Raw genomic sequence first — 19100 nt, forward strand, 5'->3', positions numbered from 1 at the left:
TTTGAAACCAAGGCAAAGACATTTCATTTAAAAGGAATATATTCAGATAGGTGCAAACTTGTCAAGATGGACTTTCAGTGTTCATTTCACAGATACAGAGGCATACAACCCACTATGCAAGCCATGTCACAAGAATGTTTTGTTTCTGTGAGTTCATGAAACTAATGGGTACTCATGTTTCTGAGAAATAAGAATGAAGCCATGTGTTCAGCAGTGTTTTTGCTACAGTAACAGTTTTTAAACTGCTCTGTGGAATCTCCAAGGTGCCTCAGAGGAGGCAGCATGCCCGGGGAGGAGGAAGAGGCATGCAGGTGGGACAGGGACCTCGCCAAAGTAGATCCAATATAATGGGCTTCCCACGTACGGTTTTATTTGATGGAGGGGAAAGATTCTGCTATTAAAATCTTTCAGAAACTACACATTGGAAGTTTTAAAAATTACAGAAAACAGTAACACTGAATTCTAAAATAAAGCTTTCATGGAGAAACATAGTTCTGGATTGGAATAAAGAGGTGAAAAGAATATATGATGGTTTCTTCAGGCAATACTTTGCTTTTATAATTCCCAGTGTAGCTGATGTAACTTTCACCTACTAGTCTTTCTTATTATTTATTCTCAATTGGAAAGTAGAGTCAAATAGTGACAACTTGATGAGAATGAATTTCCTTGACAGATTTATAGAAAAGCTTAAAAATGTCTTTTCCAGGATTTCTTTATTGCTCTGAGAATTCTCTTCACTGTTCTCATGTGCTGAATGACCTGTTTCCTGGATCCTATGTTTTTTCCTTGTTTTTGGTGGAATGCATTTACTAGTAACTTCCTAAAAAGACATGCATGAAGATAAACATATTTTAGGTCTTGCATGTCTAAAATGAATTTATTCCATCTTCACATATGATTTCATTGTTTGGCTAGATATAGAACTCTAGGTTGGAAATAATTTCCCCTCAGAAATTTCAAGATAGCTCTCCTGTCTTATAGCTTCTGCTGTTGATAAATTTGTGGCAATCTAAATTTTTAGTCCTCTGAATGTGATGGTTTGAGGCCAGACACTTGGTAAAGGCTTTCCATCCAGAAATTTAATGTTCAATTCTTGGAAAGAAGTTTTGATAGTTTTCTCTCTTCTGATTTCATTGTTCCTTCTGAGACCTCTATTAGTCAGATGTTACCATGTCTACAGTTCTCATCTCTTTGTCTTTTTGTTTGACTTTCTGGGAGACTTTTTCAACTTGATCATCCAATTCTTCTATTTGTTTTTTATTTCTACCTGAATGTTTTACATTTTCAATTAAGGAACAATTGAGCCTTCTGTTTTAGAGCTTCTGGTGCTTGTTTTGTGGTCGTATTATTCTTGTCTCTTTTTTTTTCATCTGCTCCCTAATTATCTCTCTTCTCCTTGTGCTTGTTTTAGACTATCTTTTATATTTTTAGCTTTCTTCAAATATTAGTGGTCCTTAGTTTTCAACTCATATTTAGGAAAGAGGCATTGAAATACCAATTGGAAACTGTGTGTGTCTATGAATATAAATATAAATTATATATTGATTGTCTAACATACTGGCTATTAAAAAGAAAATATACACTTTTCATGGGTGATTAGCTTATAAGCCATGATTAGTTTCAATATAGGGATATATTTAAACATAGCTTTACAGACATATTCAGTTCAGACAGTGAGTCAACTGATTCTTCAAATACCTGTGTAAACTTATGTTTAGGCCCCTTGGAGTTCCTCAAGATGTATCACTACTGTAGTAGCAGAAATAAAAGTTCAAAATAATACAGAACTTAATTATATACTATTTTATGTCATAAAATATAGAAAAGTTATTGTAATGAAATCTTTTGATACTAATTTGTTTTTATCTAAGAGTGTTTGACTTACGTTTTTTTTTTTTACATATTCAGGCAATAAATTTACCTGAGGCAAAGTAAATACAATTCTTGCTTTCAAACATAAAACCACTCCTTAAGGATTCTTTCAAAGTGAATAAAAATATGCCTAAAGGCTAATTTTGCTGTCACTGAAAGACTGTCCTGTCCAAGTGCCAAAAGTAGTGTGACTTATTTTTAATTTTGAAGGAAAAGGGAAAATATCTAATTTATGATGTGGAACTTCCACAATGGTAAAGTAGCATGTTTACTATACCAAAAGTTCCTTTGCTCCTAAACAGGGAAACTTTGCTACAAATATAAAAGCAAAACCCATTTTCCAGAATTTAATAGTAAATAGGGAGTGAGCTATTATTAAAGAACATCAGAAATAATCTTTGGAAATTGGAAACACAAACAAAATAAAAAGAGAAAACCCTATGAATCTAAATTCTTTCTAGTCAGTCTAAGGCATGGTTAACTTCTGTTTTTCAGTTTCTAAAACCTAGTGGAGGGTTTCTTTAAGAACAGTGTAACCACTGCACTACAGCTCTGAACAACCATTTTATAAAGTTTAATAACATTCTAACAGAATGACTTCTTTCAGAGCTCAGAATTATGGTCATTTGGGGATGAAGAATGAGAACATGTCAACTGTGTGTTTCATACACTGAATAACAGATATGTGGTGCTACTATCCTCAGCATTAGACTTCTCAGCCTTATTACCTAAACACTGGGGTCCGATCTTAACTTCAAAAAAAGAGCAAAATAATGAGGTATGCTTATTTCCTAAACAATTATTCTAGTAGAAACAGAAACCCTCAACTTTCTAAAGTTGGTTTACTGTTTTTTTTCTTTTCAATTAATAAGACATGTAAAAAAAGTTAGGAAGAAGCTATAGGCGAGAAACTAGCAATTAACTAAAGAATATGCCGAAATAGGGACATTATGCAGGCAGTTTATAAAAAAAAATTAGCTTTACACATTTGAAAGTGTAAAACATTAGCTTTACACATTTGAAAAGTAAAAAATAGTATACATCTTTAATAAGGAAAAAATAAAAATAGGATTACAGATGTTTATAAATATAAATCAGGTGAAATAAATGCTGCATGTAAACTATTAAATATAGTTTAAAGAACACACCATTAAAACTGAAAACAAGATATATAAATGAAACATTTATTATGAGTATTCATAAAATCTATGGCAACACAATGTGAAAAAATTAGGCAAATTGTAAATTTTTTAATACTACATATCAAATTAAATTTGCTGATTATAACAAAATTGATTTACTGAGCACCTGTTATGTGCTTACTAGGATAAGCACCTTATATAAATTATGTCATCTAATCTGGACAACTATGAAGTTAAGGACCTCTCTTAGCCTTATTTACATATGAATTAAAAGGTCACATACCTAGGAAATGGAAGACTTGGCATTTGGATTCACAGCTTTCTCATTCCATAACTCAGGGTGCTTAACCATAATTCAATTTCATATAGTTAAAAAAAAGTTCTTAAAAGAAGAAACAGTTTTTACATGTGTATCTTTTCATATATAGATCAATTAGGTTATTATTAGAAATCAACCTTCCATCACTTCAAATAACCAAACAAAAATAACTGTCACTACCAGAATCTATGCTACAGAGTTAATAGCATGCTTTGCACATCTCTTTTTTAAAATCATAAGCTCCTCTCAGGTTAACAGAACCTTCCCCCCGTCTCCATTTTATCACTCTTCTGAAGATCAAATGGTTTATATAAAATTTTGGAGAAACAGAATGAGGAAATAGACTGAGAATTTGGAAGAGTAGAAATAAGGTGGAATGTTAAAATGCTCAAATCGGCATTATCACTGGCTTGAGTAATTCTCCATAGATACAGATCTACTCTGGATATCAGCCTTGGGGACTAGATTATCTGGTAGGTCCTGACTAACTTGTTCACTGGATATACTTCTTCCCTATAAAAAGACTTCCATGTTTGGGTGTAAAATGTTATATGAAATTTATTGCTAACCAGCCTCTCATTCAATATCCACTTCCTTTCTGACTAATACTTCTTGTAAACTCACAGCAGTTTTAAATACCTGGCATAGAGTCAGCAATACAGGTATGGCAGCACAAGGTGTTCTGGAGTATGATTAGCTTTGGTGTAAACATCCTATCTAAAATAGCCTTCAGGTAAGCTGAATGTACTTTTGTTGCCAATTTAAGCAGAAGGTGAAGTTTGGAAATACAGAGAATCTCCATACACTGTAAGTACATTGTATCTCCATACATTGAAGTTTTAAAAATTGTAAGTTAAAATGAACAACACTGTAATTCTGTAACCTTCACTTACGTTCCCAACAAAGAGTTTAAGGAAAAAGTTGGCTGTTGCATATTTCCATTCTATAACCCTTTTTATCCAAGTATCTCCAAAATCATAGATAGTGAACTTGACTAGCTGTTCTTAAGGAAGGTGAAAAGCAGAACAACCAAAGATGTCAGGGTAAAAAATCACTAGGCCTTCAACTCTCTGAGCATGTGAAATTTTCATTTCTACTCAGTGGAAAACTATTAAAGTTTGCTAAGGAGAATTTTATTAAAATCCAAGTTCTATGTACTGTCAGAGTCATTTAAGGTCCCCATTCTTCTGGTGCCATAATTAATATCTTTTGGCCACAGAAGAAAATATTTAGAGGCATTGACTAAGATCCCAAGATCCCAGCTTTCTGGACAGACTGTAAGAGAAGTGTAACCATACTACATATCTCTGGAGGTCCAATCCCTAAGGGATTCCTTATATAATTAATTTAATTTATGACAGGTATATAACCACACAGATTTTTAACACTTGAAAGGATTATAAAAAGACCATTTTCCTATCCCCTTATTAAAAGATGAAAAGTGAGTTCTAGACATGATAAATGATTTGGCTAAACTTACGTTGTTCTAGGTGGCCATGATGGGTCTTGGCTTTTACTAAATTTCTTCACTTAGCATGTAGATCATAAAATGCTGAGGAAGGGAAAAGGGGAGTGGTGCGGGACTAGCTGAAAAGTTACAGTCCTAAATATCTACTTTTAGCATATGCTGATTTTTGCTCTGAAGGATCCTTTCATAATTCATTTACAGCAGAGAAGCCATATTTTGGCCACTAAACAGGTACAGAGATTATGCCTTTGTTCTTACAGTTTATATTCAAAGTTATATAATATGGCTCAGAGGATATAATCCACCTTAATCTCAATATTCTAGCAATTTATACCAACTGCTGTACCTCATGGTTTAAGTTTGCACAAAAGACCTTTTATTAAATTTATTATCATTTTTTATTTCAATAGGTTTTTGGGGAACACATGGTATTTGGTTACATGGATAAGTTCTTTAGCGGTGATTTCTGAGATTTTGGTGCACCCATCACCCAAGCAGTGTACAGTGTACCCAGTGTGTAGTCTTTTATCCCTCACTCCTCTCACACCCTTTTCCCTCAGTCCCCAAAGTCCATTATATCATTCTTATGCCTTTGCATCCTCATAGCTTCACTCCCACTTATGAGTGAGAACATAAGATGTTTGGGTTTCCATTTCTGAGTTACTTCACTTAGAATAATGGTTGCCAATTCCATCCAGATTGCTGCAAACACCATTATTTCATTCCTTTTTATGGCTGAGTAGTATTCCATGGTGTATATATATGCCACAATTTCTTTATCCATTGGGCTGGTTCCATATTTTTGCAATTGCGAATTGTGCTGCTATAAACATGCATGTGTAAGTATCTTTGTCATATAATGACTTATTTCCTCTGGGTAGATACCAGTAGTAGGATTGCTGGATCAAATGGTAGTTCTACTTTTAGTTCTTTAAGGAATCTCCACACTGTTTTCCATAGTGGTTGTACTACTATACATTCCCACCAGCAGTGTAATGATATTTCCTTTTTACCACATCCACGCCCTTATCTATTATTTTTTGATTATGGCTATTCTTATAGGGGTAAGGTGGTACTGCATTGTGGTTTTGATTTTCATTTTCCTGATCATTAGTGATGATGACTATTTTTTCATATGTTTGTTGGCCATTTGTGTATCTTCTACAAAAGACATCTTTAATAGCCCAATTTATTTTTATGCAAGTGCTTATGAGGTAAATCTTAAAGTTACAGAAAGTACTTTATGTATTTGAGATGCAAAATCTCCATTTGTTTAACGAAAATAACTACATAAGGTGCTATGCTAGGCATTGTGAGGGAGACAAAGGTGGATCAGAGAAAAATAAGACACCTTGTACAGATGTAAAGCTTGTATCTACAAAAGGGTGCCCAGCCAAGGGGGGCAAATAGGGCTGAAATGTTGCTCATGCTCTGACAAGCTTTTTGCCCTAACAGAAAGTTGTCACCAAGTGGGGTGAAGGAGCACCTTTTTCTAATTCATGTAATGGTGCTTGGTAGGCTAGCTAGTGGTGGCTTCAGACACAAATGCCACAAATCTTTCAATAACACAAATCTGACCACAATGGTCATCACATTTTTCAATGGTTCTCCCTTGCTGAAAGGAGAAAAGCAAGTTCAGATGATATTCAAGTTCCTTCACATTTAAATCTGACCTACTTTTTCTGCTTCATCCCCTACTACTTCCACATAAAGACTCTTTCTGCCAATCATATTCAACCTTTAACTGATTTTAGACCACACCATGTTCTTTCATTCATCTCTGCCTTTCCATCTGCTCATCAAAACTCAGAAAAAAAATTCTTCTGGGTATCATCTATCTCATTTAATCCCAGGTAGTGTGAGTTACTCCTCCTCCTTTCTCCTACAGCATTCTGCACATCACTAGATCATGCCACAGAAATACATTATATAGAACTTTGTTATTTATACCTTTCATTCTAAACTGCAAATATTATTCACAATACCTAGGAAATAAAAGAAATTAATTGATAAAAACAAGGTTCCTAACTTTAGGTAGCTTATACTTTTTTGGAGAAGATGAAAACAAGGTAGGTAGAGACAATTACTGTAAGAGAAAAGTGTACAAAAATGGTACAGATATTTCATATCTGCTGTTTAGTTTGCTAAGTCACTATTCACAGGAATTGACAAACTCTTATCAAATATTCAGAGATGTCAAAGGGAACTATGAAAGTTTCCAAGAATGTTGTGTTGACTCAGAGGCATTAGGAGATCGTGAAGAGTCCTTCAAGTGGAATTGAGAGACCTGCTTTCTGGTCCCAGGTTTGTCACTTATTTGCTGTGGGATCTCAGACAAGCCAATTGCTTTTGCTTGACTTTAGTTCTTTTGCTATAGCACTGCTCTCACAGAGTTAGGGTACTCAAATAGATAATGTATATGAAAATGTGATTAAAACTAGAAAGTGCCACTTCAGCAAATGTTAAAACTGACATTTTTGGTTGGTAAAATGACTTAGAATCAACACATAAATCTACCACCCATCTAATATTAATGCCCACCAAGTGTGTGTGAGACAACTGCTTTGCTGGACTTTAAGAAGTACAAGAACTGATCTCTGCCCTAGAGAATCTGTTTGGGGAGATGAGGCAGCTGCTCATGTTAAAATAACTACAGAGGCCAGACACAGTGGCTCAGGCCTGTAATCCCAACAGTTTAGGAGGCTGAGGTAGGAGGACTGCTTAGACCAGATATGGTGAGACCCCCCCAGTGTTTACAAATTTTTTTAAAAAAATTAGCTGGGCACAGTGGCATGCACCTCTATTCTGAGCTACTCAGGAGGCTCGGGCAGGAGGACCACTTGAGCCCAGGAGTTCAAGGTTGCAGTAAGGTATGATCATGACACTGCACTCCACCTGGGCATTAGAATGAGACCGTGTCTCATGCAATGACTCTGATATTTTAGTTTGGGGAATTCTATCACAAGAGACTTCACATAGGAAGAGTACAGACATTTTAAGTGGCTATAATTGCTCCTTCTGTTTTCACTGTGTGGGAGAAAAAGAGAAGATGTCAGAAGAAATCTGTCTCTAAAAAAATAAAACAACTACAGGAAAAAATATAGTAGCAGCTAAACAAGTGAGACAAAAATAAGTGTAAAAGAGTACAAAAGAATAGGCTATTTCTTGGTGGGGTGGTCATTATGGTTTAATGACAGAGTAGTTATAGTTATTTCAGTAGGTCGTGTAAGGAAAGAATACAGTTGGCCCTTGGTATCCAAGGGCAACTGGTTCCAGGAGCCCCTTAGATACCAAAATCCGAGGATGCTGAAGTCCCTTATATAAAATGGCGTAGTATTTGCATATAACCTGTGCACATCCTCTTGTATAAGTCATCTCTAGATTACTTATGACACCTGATATAATGTAAATGCTATATAGTTGTTATGCTATATTTTCAAATTTGTACTTTTTGTTGTTGTATTGTTATTTTTTATTGTTTCTTTTTTCTGAATATTTTCTATTCTCAGTTGGTTGAATTTGCAGATGGAACCTGCAGATACAGGGCACTGAGTATTTTGAAATTCTGGGGCATAGATACAGAATTTTAGTGTAAAGACACAAGAAAGAATACAGAGATAGCAAAGAAGATCTCAAGTAAAAATAGTAGACCACTTGGTGATAGCAGCATGTTTTCATAGGGCAGTTTCTGATTAGGCAGGAAAAATAGGTTGCAGACAGTCCCCAACCCTTTTGGCACCAGGGGCTGGTTTTGTGGAAGACAATTTTTCCACAAACGGGGTGAGGTATGGTTTCGGAATGAAACTGTTCTCAGGCATTAGATTCTCATAGGGAGCACACAACCTAGATCGCCCACATGCATAGTTCACAATAGGGCTCGTGCTCCTAAGAGAGTCTAACGCCACTGTTGATCTAACAGGAGGCAGAGCTCAGGCTGTAATGCTCACTTGCCTGCCACTCACTCACGCTGTGCGGTACTAGTACTGGTCCACGGCCAGGAGGTTGGGGGACCCCTGGTCTATAGGAGGGTGCTAAGTACTGTGGTGCTCTGCCTCACTTTGGAGACAAGTACACTGCTGCTAGCTGCTTTCTAACAATAATAAGTAGAGAGCTTAAGACCAGGTCAAATGGTCCTTCCTTAGAATCCTTATTCCCATCTCAGATGTGTTGTTTGACTGGTCAGATGAACAATCTATGCCAGATTCTAATGCAATGACTCTGATATTTTAGTTTGGGAAATACTATCACAAGAGACTTCGCGTAGGAAGAGTACAGACATTTTAAGTGGCTATAATTGCTCCCTCTGTTTTCACTGTGTGGGAGAAAAAGAGAAGATGTCAGAAGAAACGTTAATCAGTGAGATAGAAAAGTAATTTAAGGCTCTCCTTTTATTAGCTATAATAGCTCAAGCATAGTGAATAGGACCCTTCTTGAATTAATGAGGCAAACTAGAAGGTGATTTTTTTAATGTCAAGCTGGTGTGAAGATCTTGTGCTATTATTAGACCCAGGAAGGCATAGACTACAAAACAGAATTCAGGGCCTGACGGATCATTAAAAAATAAAATAAATAGACTAAGTTTACATGAAGTTAAAGCTTTTTGAAAACTCAGTGTGAAATGTATTTAACTCCAATGAATTGCTTTAAAAAGATTTTCTAGAGCTAGATTCATAAGATTATAATAAAAAAACGACTATAGTAAGCACATTTTACATTTTAAAGAAAAGGAGGTGTTTTTTTGCTCCTGACTGCCACATCATGAGTTGCATGCCTGCTCCCAGGAAGGGCCTGTCCCAATCGGCTCTTCCCTGTCACCGCAGTGTCCCCACTTGGCTGAAGCTGGACTCTGAAGATGGAAGGGAGGAGATTTACAAACTGGCCAAGAAGGGCCTGACTCCCTCACAAATCGGCAATCCCAGGGGATTCACTGAAAGGAGGATAATATCCAAATGCAAATAAAAATTCAACCCCACTTTTACAGATATCCGTCTTTGGCCTATGTCAGCAAATTCCGATACACAGAATAAATTATGCATCTTACTCATCACCTGTGTTCCCAAGCATAGGGCACATGGGGTAATGAGCCCAGTTATTGCCTTTTTTGTAAACATATTTATGACAGTTGATTTCCTGTTAGAGATAAAACTCTTCCAAAAGTAACTGGGATAATTTGATAAAAGACACATGAATAAATGAGGCGGAATTGCTACAAATAACTTAAAAAACAAAAATCAAGCAAAAGAAAACAATAGTGATAACCAAAAAGACTTTCTCCTGAGAGAAACTCCCAGCTGCTTTTAAATGGCACATGTTTTTTCATTAACTGAGAGCTACAGCCAAGAAGCCAGGACAATGAGGGCCACAGCCACAGGGACAATGAGTGGCAGGTGGCAGAGACGGCTGAAAGATGCAACCTGCTTCAGTCTCCCCTCAGAGGCTGCTCCCTAACGGCTGTATTCCCCTTCCAGCTGGTGACAGACTTCCTCTTGAGAGTCTCCTGAGGCTTACAAAAGTGCTTCAATTCTCTGTATAGCCTCTCCACAGAGGAAAAATGGAGTAACTTTGAGCAGAAGGAGCTATTTCAAACACTGAACTCATCTAAGCTTTTATAGAACAGTGCTGATTGGGCAAAATAAATAACCAAGTGAAAAGAAAATAATTTTTTAAAGTAACCTCTTCTCATCCCAGTCATTAAAAGTACCAGTAGTGGGCGTGGAGGCTCATGCCTGTAATCTCAGGACTTTGGGAGGCCGAGGAGGGCGGATCACCTGAGATCAGGAGTTCAAGACCAGCCTGGCCAATGTGGTGAAACTCCGTCTCTACTAAAAATGCAAAAATTAGCTGGGCGTGGTGGCAGGTGCCTGTAATCCCAGCCACTTGGGAGGCTGAGGCAGGAGAATTGCTTGAACCCAGGAGGCGGAGGCTGCAGTGAGCCAAGATTGCGTCACTGCACCCTTGTCTGGGAGACAAGGGCGAAACTCTGTCTCCAAAAAAAGGTACCAGTATCATCTCCATCTTAATCATCCTCTATAACTTTTTTACTAAAAATAAAAAATGCTCACTACACTTCAACATTTTGTTTCTAAAAAACAATTAGAGTGCCAGGAATTTCCTTGTCTCTGGCTTTCCTGCCCAAATTCTTGTTCATATAGCTAATAGTATACAGTTAAATAAAATTAATTTTATATAATCTTGAATATAATATACTATTCTCTTGTGAGGACAATTAATTGATAGTAGTTTCATTTTTATACCCAAAGTGGCCAAAGAGACACTCCAACTCTGAGAAAATGGCTATGTCTACAGTAGGGAGTTAGAGGGCTCCTCTTGTAACAAATGAGAACTGAGATCTATTTTTCCTAAATCTAATTTAAAAATCTTTTTTCCCCACAGTTTATCAAGTGCTTGTTAAACATGCGCCATGTAGAAGGTTCTGTATGAAGACAGAGAAACAGAGAGAGAGATGAAACCTTTTATCGTAAGCATTATTTAACCTGTCCTAAATCTCCTGTTTATTAACTTTAAGACTTTTAAAGAAATAATAATAATTTTCCTAAAACAACTGTGTGAACTGCCTAACTATTCAGATCAAACCAAACCAACCCAAACCAAACAAAACCAAAACCCTCAACAGGGAACAAACCTGCCTCATCTAAATTAGAAACCACAGAAGTACTAAGATGTAGCTGTTAGCAAAATTTCTATGAGTTGTAATAGTATACTAATTATAAATAGGACCACAATGGGATCCCCTCCCCAACCCAAGCGTTATGGAACACAAAAATATAATTTGAGGAAAGAGAATTTTCTGCTACTTTTCCTGTGACGATTTTCAGAAGATCTCATATAAAAATTAATCACAAATGTGCTTACATGTTAGATCAAATAAGAAGTGTACTATATAAGAATTAGCAAGCCAGTACAATAATTGCTGGCATCAAATAAGGTTTTTTTTCCTTTTAGCCAGACAGAATCTCACTGGGTTTTATTTTTGTTTTGCACTTTGATGTTACTACCATGAATTACTTAAAAGTGAGAAAGGCACATTTATATCTTGCTAACTGCTCTTCCAGTTCACTCAAGTGAGAGATTTATGGTTTCTTCATCTTCCTCTTGCTGTTTCCTGCAAATTGCCATATCCTCATACATGATGCCAGCCCTTGTCTCAAATCAAAAACTGAATTCTAGAAATGTTGGAGCAGTCAGTTAACCATAACTCTATGTTCATTTTAACTTTATGGATGGTCATAAAGATCGTTGTTTCAGAGGAGTTAAAGGTGAGAGCACTTCAACTGCTTCTCAAGCTACTTTCCACATGGCTTTTTATTCCCGTGGACTTGAAAAATATAAAGGAGGAAAATCAAATACAAATGCTCCTCAACTTATGACGGGGCTATGTTCTGGTAAACCCATCATTAGTGGAACATGTCTAAGTTGAAAATGCATATATGTGTTTTTTTGACTTACGATATTTTTGACTTATTATTTTCAACTTAAGATGAATTTATCCAGATATAGCTGTATTGTAAGTTGAGGAGTGTAACGAGTGTGTACCACTTTTGCACCATTGTAAAGCCCCAAAATCTTAAGTCAAACTGTCGTAAGTTGGGGACTGTCTATATCTATATCTATGGTTCTTGGGGCGAAACAATGAATAGATCTGGGATTTATTTTGGCTGTTGTTATTAGCTATGACTGCATGATACACTAAGTCCAGTTCCAAATAGACTCTCCGAGTACCACTAATGATCTGTCATATGGTAATCTCTTCGGTGTTTACATAAGACGAATGAAAACAATAGCAAGCAAAATAGAATGTGGAGTCCTAGCCTATTGAGTAATTCAGAATAAAAATAATCTGTAACCTTGTACTTAAAAAAATATTAGTTTCCCATTACAAGTCCACATCATTGGTGTGACAGATGCTATTTCTGTGTCGAGGTACATAGTTGGTCCTTTCCTTAAGAAATGCAGGTAGAAAAGTTGCACATTTACTTCATGCAATTTTATTTGGTAAATAAAAATAGCTTAAGTAAAGAGTTGGCAAGGAGAGAAAAAATGTTTATCTGTCATACATAAAAGTCATTTTTATATTTTCACAGAGGTCTTCCTGTTCTTGTCAAGAGTTTATCTTCAGAGGTAAGGGCATAGGGTCCCTTTCACTGTGAGAGAATCTTTAATACAAAATTAGACTGAGATAACTTGCCAAAATGATAAAAAGATGATAATGATACAGTCTCTTTGCTTTGCCCTTTATACTCATGATATTCTCATTTCATTTCTATGCTCTCCACGAGGAAACAGCAGGGAAGGTAGTAGTATCATTTTCATTTGATGGGTAAAGAAAGCAAAGTTAGAGAAGTGTGTGATTGGTTAGAAACTGCTGTATTAAGAAACCCATTGGAAGAATCTACTTCTAGTCTAGTGTTCTTCTCACTATATTATGTGATTCCTCTGAAGACTACATTTTGAGAAATAATAGGAGCAAGTAAAAAACAATTGTGATATCATAGAAGCCACGCAAAGTGCAATTTAACTTAGTGACTATGTCATGTAATGCACTTCCTGTTTCAAGATTTCTTAGTATATGGTCATTTAAAACACCTCACGGCAAGCAATTTATTTTGCTTACTGACCTCAAGCCACTGCTTTCCTCCCACCAACGTATTTTGAAGGGAACTATCTTACCTCTGCTCCTGAGTATGCATCAGTTTGAAGGATGAGTTCATCCAGGTCAACTTCATTACTGACAGGCATGGAGTGAAACTGCAGCTTAAATATTTCCCTTCTTGTTGCTGCATCCGGTAAAGGCACATAGATGATTCTATCAATTCTTCCAGGTCGCATCAAAGCCTATAAAGAAAATGAGGCAACATGAATTAACCGGGCTCAGAACTGACATTCCACCTCAAAGACACCTAGGGAAAGATGTCTGGAATTTCACGAACAATCCACTATTATCCATAATTGGTAAATAAAACAAGTACCAGAGATTCCATAATCTGTCACAGATACAAACAATGTCAAGAGTACTTTTGAAAATAGAAGGCTAGGCGCGGTGGCTCACGCCTGTAATCCCAGCACTTTGGGAGGCTGGGGTGGGTGGATCAGGAGGTCAGGGGATCAAGACCAGCTTGGCCAACATGATGAAATCCTGTCTCTACTAAAAATACAAAAAAAAAATTAGCCAGGCGTGGTGATGGGCGCCTGTAATCCCAGCTACTCGGGAGGCTAAGGCACAGAATTGCTTGAACCCGGGAGGTAGAGGTTGCAGTGAACCAAGATTGCCCCACTGCACTCCAGCCTTGGTGACAGAGCAAGACTGTCTCCAAAAAAAAAAAAAAAAAAAAAAAAGAGAAGCAATATTTATGGGAGGGTTTCCCTTCTCAGCAATTATCAGGTGAATAAAAGATTACTATTCTCTTTTCAAAAATGTGCAAATAATTTGCACTCATTATATAGAAAGGAATTTTTTTTTTTGTAACTTCCTTAAATAACTATTAAAATACGGTTTAAGGACAGGCATGATGGCTCACCCCTGTAATCCCAGCACTTTGTGTATTTTTTGTTTGTTTTTTTTCTTTTTGAGACAGAATCTCATCTGCCACCCGGGCTGGAGTGCAGTCTCGGCTCACTGCAAGATTCTCCTGCCTCAGCCTCCCTAGAAGCTGGGACTACAGGCACATGCCACCATGCCTGGATAATTTTTATATTTTTAGTAGAGATGGGGTTTCACTATGATGACCAGGCACGTCTCGAACTCCTGACCTCAGGAGTTCGATCCGCCTGCCTCGGCCTCCCAGAGTGCTGGGATTACAGGCGTGAGCCACCATGCCCAGCCAATCTCAGCACTTTGGAAGGGCAAGGAGGGCGGATTGCTTGAGTCCAGGAGTTCGAGACCAGCCTGGGCAACATGACAAAACATCTCTACAAAAGAATACAAAAATTAGCTGGGCACGGTGGTGCATGCCTGTAGTCCCAGCCACTCAGGAGGCTAAGGTGAGAGGATCACTGGAGCCCAGGAGGCAGAGGTTGCAGCGAGCCGAGATAGCACTACTGCACTCCAGTCTGGGTGACAGAGTGAGATTCCATTAAAAAAAAAAAATCTGTATCTATATCTATATCTATATCTATATCTCTGTATCTATAGCTGGGCTAAGCTGTTAGCTGTTTCAGAGATACCTCAAAATAGCACAGTTGTAATAAAAGAATACTTCTAGAGCTGAATGCAGTCAAATGAGCCTTCCTAATATTTTACTAGAGGCTAATGCCTACATTATTTTACAGCTAGTTAATTCACTTATTCAGAAAAATTTGGTGAGCATGTATTACATACCAGACATTGCTCTTGGTAATAGGAGAAAGCATGAATAAGATACGTACAATTGACTATTGTGATGGTTATACATATCTGTGAATATACTAAAAATCAATGAATTAAATATTTCAAATAGTGAATTTTACGATATGTGAATTATCTCAAAGTGGTTGAAAAGAGGTATGTGTCTAAAATCTCTCTCTCTCTGTGTATCTACAGAAGGAATGTGGCAAGTTTTAGCAACTTTTAAAAAGAACAAAGTGGAAAAACTTACACTACTTGACTTCAAAATTTATAATGCTAAAGAAACAAGATAGCATGAGAGTATCTAGAGGATAAAGATACAGAGAAATAAAATAGAAAAAAGAAGTCCATATTGATTTTAAGGCACCAACAAGGAAATTATCTTAGGAAATGGTACTGTGAATACTAGAAGTCCATATGAAAAAAATGAACACTGACCCTTACCTCACAGCATACTGAAAAATAAACTTGAAATATATGAGTTAAAACTATAAAACTTCTAGAAGTATAAAAGAAAAAAGTGGATAAACTGGTCTTTACAAAAATCAAAACAAAATTTCTCTTCAAAAGATACCTTTAGAAAATAAAAAGACAAGTCACAGACTGGGATAAAATATTCACAATATGCATATTTGACAAAGGGCTTGTATCCAAACTATATAAAGAATCCTCACAATTCAATAATAGAAAAATAAACAACCCAAAGTAACTGAACTAAAAATTTGAACATACTTGCTAACCATACAGTTTCCTTTGTGAGGTAAGTATGTGAAAAGATACTTAACATCATTAGTTATCAGATCAATGCGAATTTAAACCACAATGAGATACCATTACATTATCATAAGAATGATGAAAATTAAAGACACTAACAATAACAAAGACCAATCAAGGACACGGAGCAGCTAGAACTTACATACACTGTTAATGGGAATATAAAATAGTACAACCACTTTGGGAAGCTATTTGTCAGCTTCTTAAGAAGTTAAACCTAACAACCTAATTATTTCACTCCTAGGTAGTTACCTAAGAAGAAAAAACCCATATCTACACAAAGATTTATATATGGAAGTTCACAGATTTTCCTCTACCTCCTGCGCTCAAGTGATCCTCTCTTCTCAGCCTCCCAGGTAGCTGGAATCACAGGTGTGCACCACCATGCCCAGCTTTTTTTTTTTTTTTTTTTTTTTTTTTTGAGGTGGCGTTTCACTCTTGTTGCTCAGGCTGGAGTGCAATGGTGCAATCTCTGCTCACTGCAACCTCCGCCTCCTGGGTTCAAGCGATTCTCCCACCTAAGCCTCCCAAGTAGCTGGGATTATAGGTGCCCAGCACCATGCCTGGCTAATTTTTTGTATTTCTATTAGAGATGGGGTTTTGCCATATTGGCCAGGCTGGTCTCAAACTCTTGACCTCAGGTGATCCGCCTGCCACGGCCTCCCAAAGTGCTGGGATTACGGGCTTGAGCCACTGCACCTGGCCCCAGCTATTTCTTTTGTATTTTCAGTAAAGATGGGGTCTTGCCATGTTGCTCAGGTTGGTCTCAAATGCCTACGTCCAAGTGATCCACCCACCTTGGCCTCCTAAAGTGCTGAGATTACAGGTGTGAGCCACTGTGCCTGGCCCACAGCAGCTTTATTCACAATAGCTAAAATTGTAAACAACCCAAATGAGTGAATAGTCAAAATATATAATGGAATACTACTCAACAATAGAAAGGAAATAATGAACACTCAACAATGTGCATGAGTCTCATCATGCTGAGTCAAATAGAACAGACATAAAAGAGTACATACTGCATTTATATAAAATATTTACAAAGTCTAATCTAATCTATAGTAGCAAAAAGCAGACTAGTGGTTGACTGCAACCCGAGGAAGAGGGAAAGATGGACTGCAAAGGGACAAGAGCAATCTTTTGAAGGTGATGGGGATGTTCTGCACCTTAATTGCAGACATGGTTTCACAGGTCTACACATGTCTAAATTAATTGACTTGTACATATAAGTTGACACAATTATTGTATGTAAGCTGAAACTAAATAAAAAGGATTAATAAAGAGTAGTAACTTGCATTTGTTAGACTCCCAGTATTTATAAATCAGTAAATTTGAAGGGGAATAAAGGTATTTTCAAATTTCTCAGTCTGGAAAGATTATCTTCTTTGACTAAGGAGTTTGGGAAAAATCACATAAGAAGCCATGTAAGAGAAAGACTACTTATTTAACGAGCTGTGACAGATCAATTTCTATAATTTAGCCATCAATTTGGTGACATATATTACAACCATTTCACAATCTCATAGTTAATTTGTTTTGTTTTTGTTTGTTTGTTGTTTTGTTTTAATGTACTTCACCATGTTCATACTTAGAGTTCCAAATAGACTGTTAAAATACATGGGGTCAAGACCATCATATCTCATACCAGTGCTTTATAAAATACTTGAGTGAACGTTAACAAATGTAGGGTTTTCTTGTTAAATAAATTCGGAGAACACTGTGTAGAAACAAAATACAAGGTTTGTATAGGTTTCTATATGAAGGAATTTTTGTAACTTACATTAATGGGTAATAAAAATATCCAGGAGAAACCTATGGTAGTATGTAAAAATTCTATTTTAAATTCCCAAACTCTAATCATGGAACATCTCAAAAACTAATACTCCTTTTCCACTTTGGAAAATGCTGTTGTATACTTTTTATATATGTTATGATACCTAGAAGAGGGTGATTGTCTACCAAATATCTATCAATCAATTCTTAAATTATACATAAATTAGCTGGCAAACATTCAATTAGGAAAAACCATAAAATAAATATATTTCCCTTGCTTAAAAATGAGTGTTTTAATTCTTTGCAGACAATTCTATACACCTAACATTAATTCATTAAATATAAATCATGCATGATTAGTTTTCTTAAAATGTATTTTATCAAAGAATTCAAAACTCTATTTCAATCATGGAAATCACTTCTTTCTATCTAAAACAAATACAGGACTCAGGAAATAAAGATGATTTCAGTAAATACATATTTACAAAATTGAAAATGTTATCTAAGACAAATAACATTAATATTTATATAGTGCTTAAGCATCTATGAAGCATCTTCCACATACTGTAGGTCATTTAATATTCCCCCAAATTTTGGGAATTAGATATTATTATATCCTTATTAAGACAAAGAAAATGAGGCTCAAGGTCATATAATAACTTACAGAAACTGGGCTGAAATCTGGGGTTTCTAAATGTTGAATCAGTCCTTTTTAATTTTACTATTTTGACACTACAGGATACTCATTATTGATGAACAAACAAAATTCTCTTTCTGAAATATAACTAACAAAGTTAAATAATTCTCTTATCAAAAAAATTATTAAGCATCTACTATGTGCCAGACTGATTTACTTGCTTGGGATAAAGCCGTGGAGAGCTTGGTTCGTTTTTTAAAGTTGAAGTTGTCCTTTTCACCCTACTGGAGTAACAATTCTAGGCTATTTTAAAATTTCCTTTCTAATAGTTGAAAGGACACAGCAAAGGATATAGAGCATACATGTCAGCTAAGTCACTGGAACACTCAGCATACATCTGTGTGTGCTTATTTATTTATTTATTTTTAGCTGTAGCTATCCTCAGGCAGTGCAGGTTGAGTATACTTCAATGATTATAACATTGTCTGGGCCAACAGCCAGCTAGGCTTTTTCTGGCCTGATCTTGTCAGTGAAAGTTATGCTTAAAAAATAGTAGGAAAGAGCCTTCCTTCCTGTAGAACTCTGAATGAGTTAACACCCTTCCTAGAATTTCTTTAAAAATACTGTTTTGGGATATTAGGGTGGAAGAATGTATTCTGAATGATAGCATGTTCTATTATTATTACAATCACCATATGACAATTCAATGAAAAAACAAGTCAAGGCTTTCTAATACTCTGAACCCTTCTGGCTGCAAGGCAATGTTGGATATT

The 19100-nt window shown here is 36.2% G+C and overlaps 1 protein-coding gene across 7 annotated transcripts in view; it reads right to left on the bottom strand.

Annotated features, from left to right (window-relative positions):
• Positions 1–19100, bottom strand: part of SPATA5 (spermatogenesis associated 5) — a 405297-nt gene that overhangs the window by 88008 nt on the left and 298189 nt on the right. For 4 of the 7 annotated variants that reach the window (XM_021938774.2, XM_021938778.2, XM_021938773.2 and 1 more), the window contains one exon: positions 13490–13654. In XM_021938774.2, the coding sequence (XP_021794466.1) occupies positions 13490–13654 (165 nt within the window). Of the gene's footprint in view, positions 1–13489; positions 13655–19100 lie in introns of those variants that run through there. The other 3 variants (XR_004182692.1, XR_002522188.2, XR_002522189.2) reach the window with 3 other exon arrangements.

The sequence above is a fragment of the Papio anubis genome, chromosome 3 (genome assembly GCF_008728515.1).
Source record: "Papio anubis isolate 15944 chromosome 3, Panubis1.0, whole genome shotgun sequence".
NCBI lineage: Eukaryota > Metazoa > Chordata > Mammalia > Primates > Cercopithecidae > Papio > Papio anubis.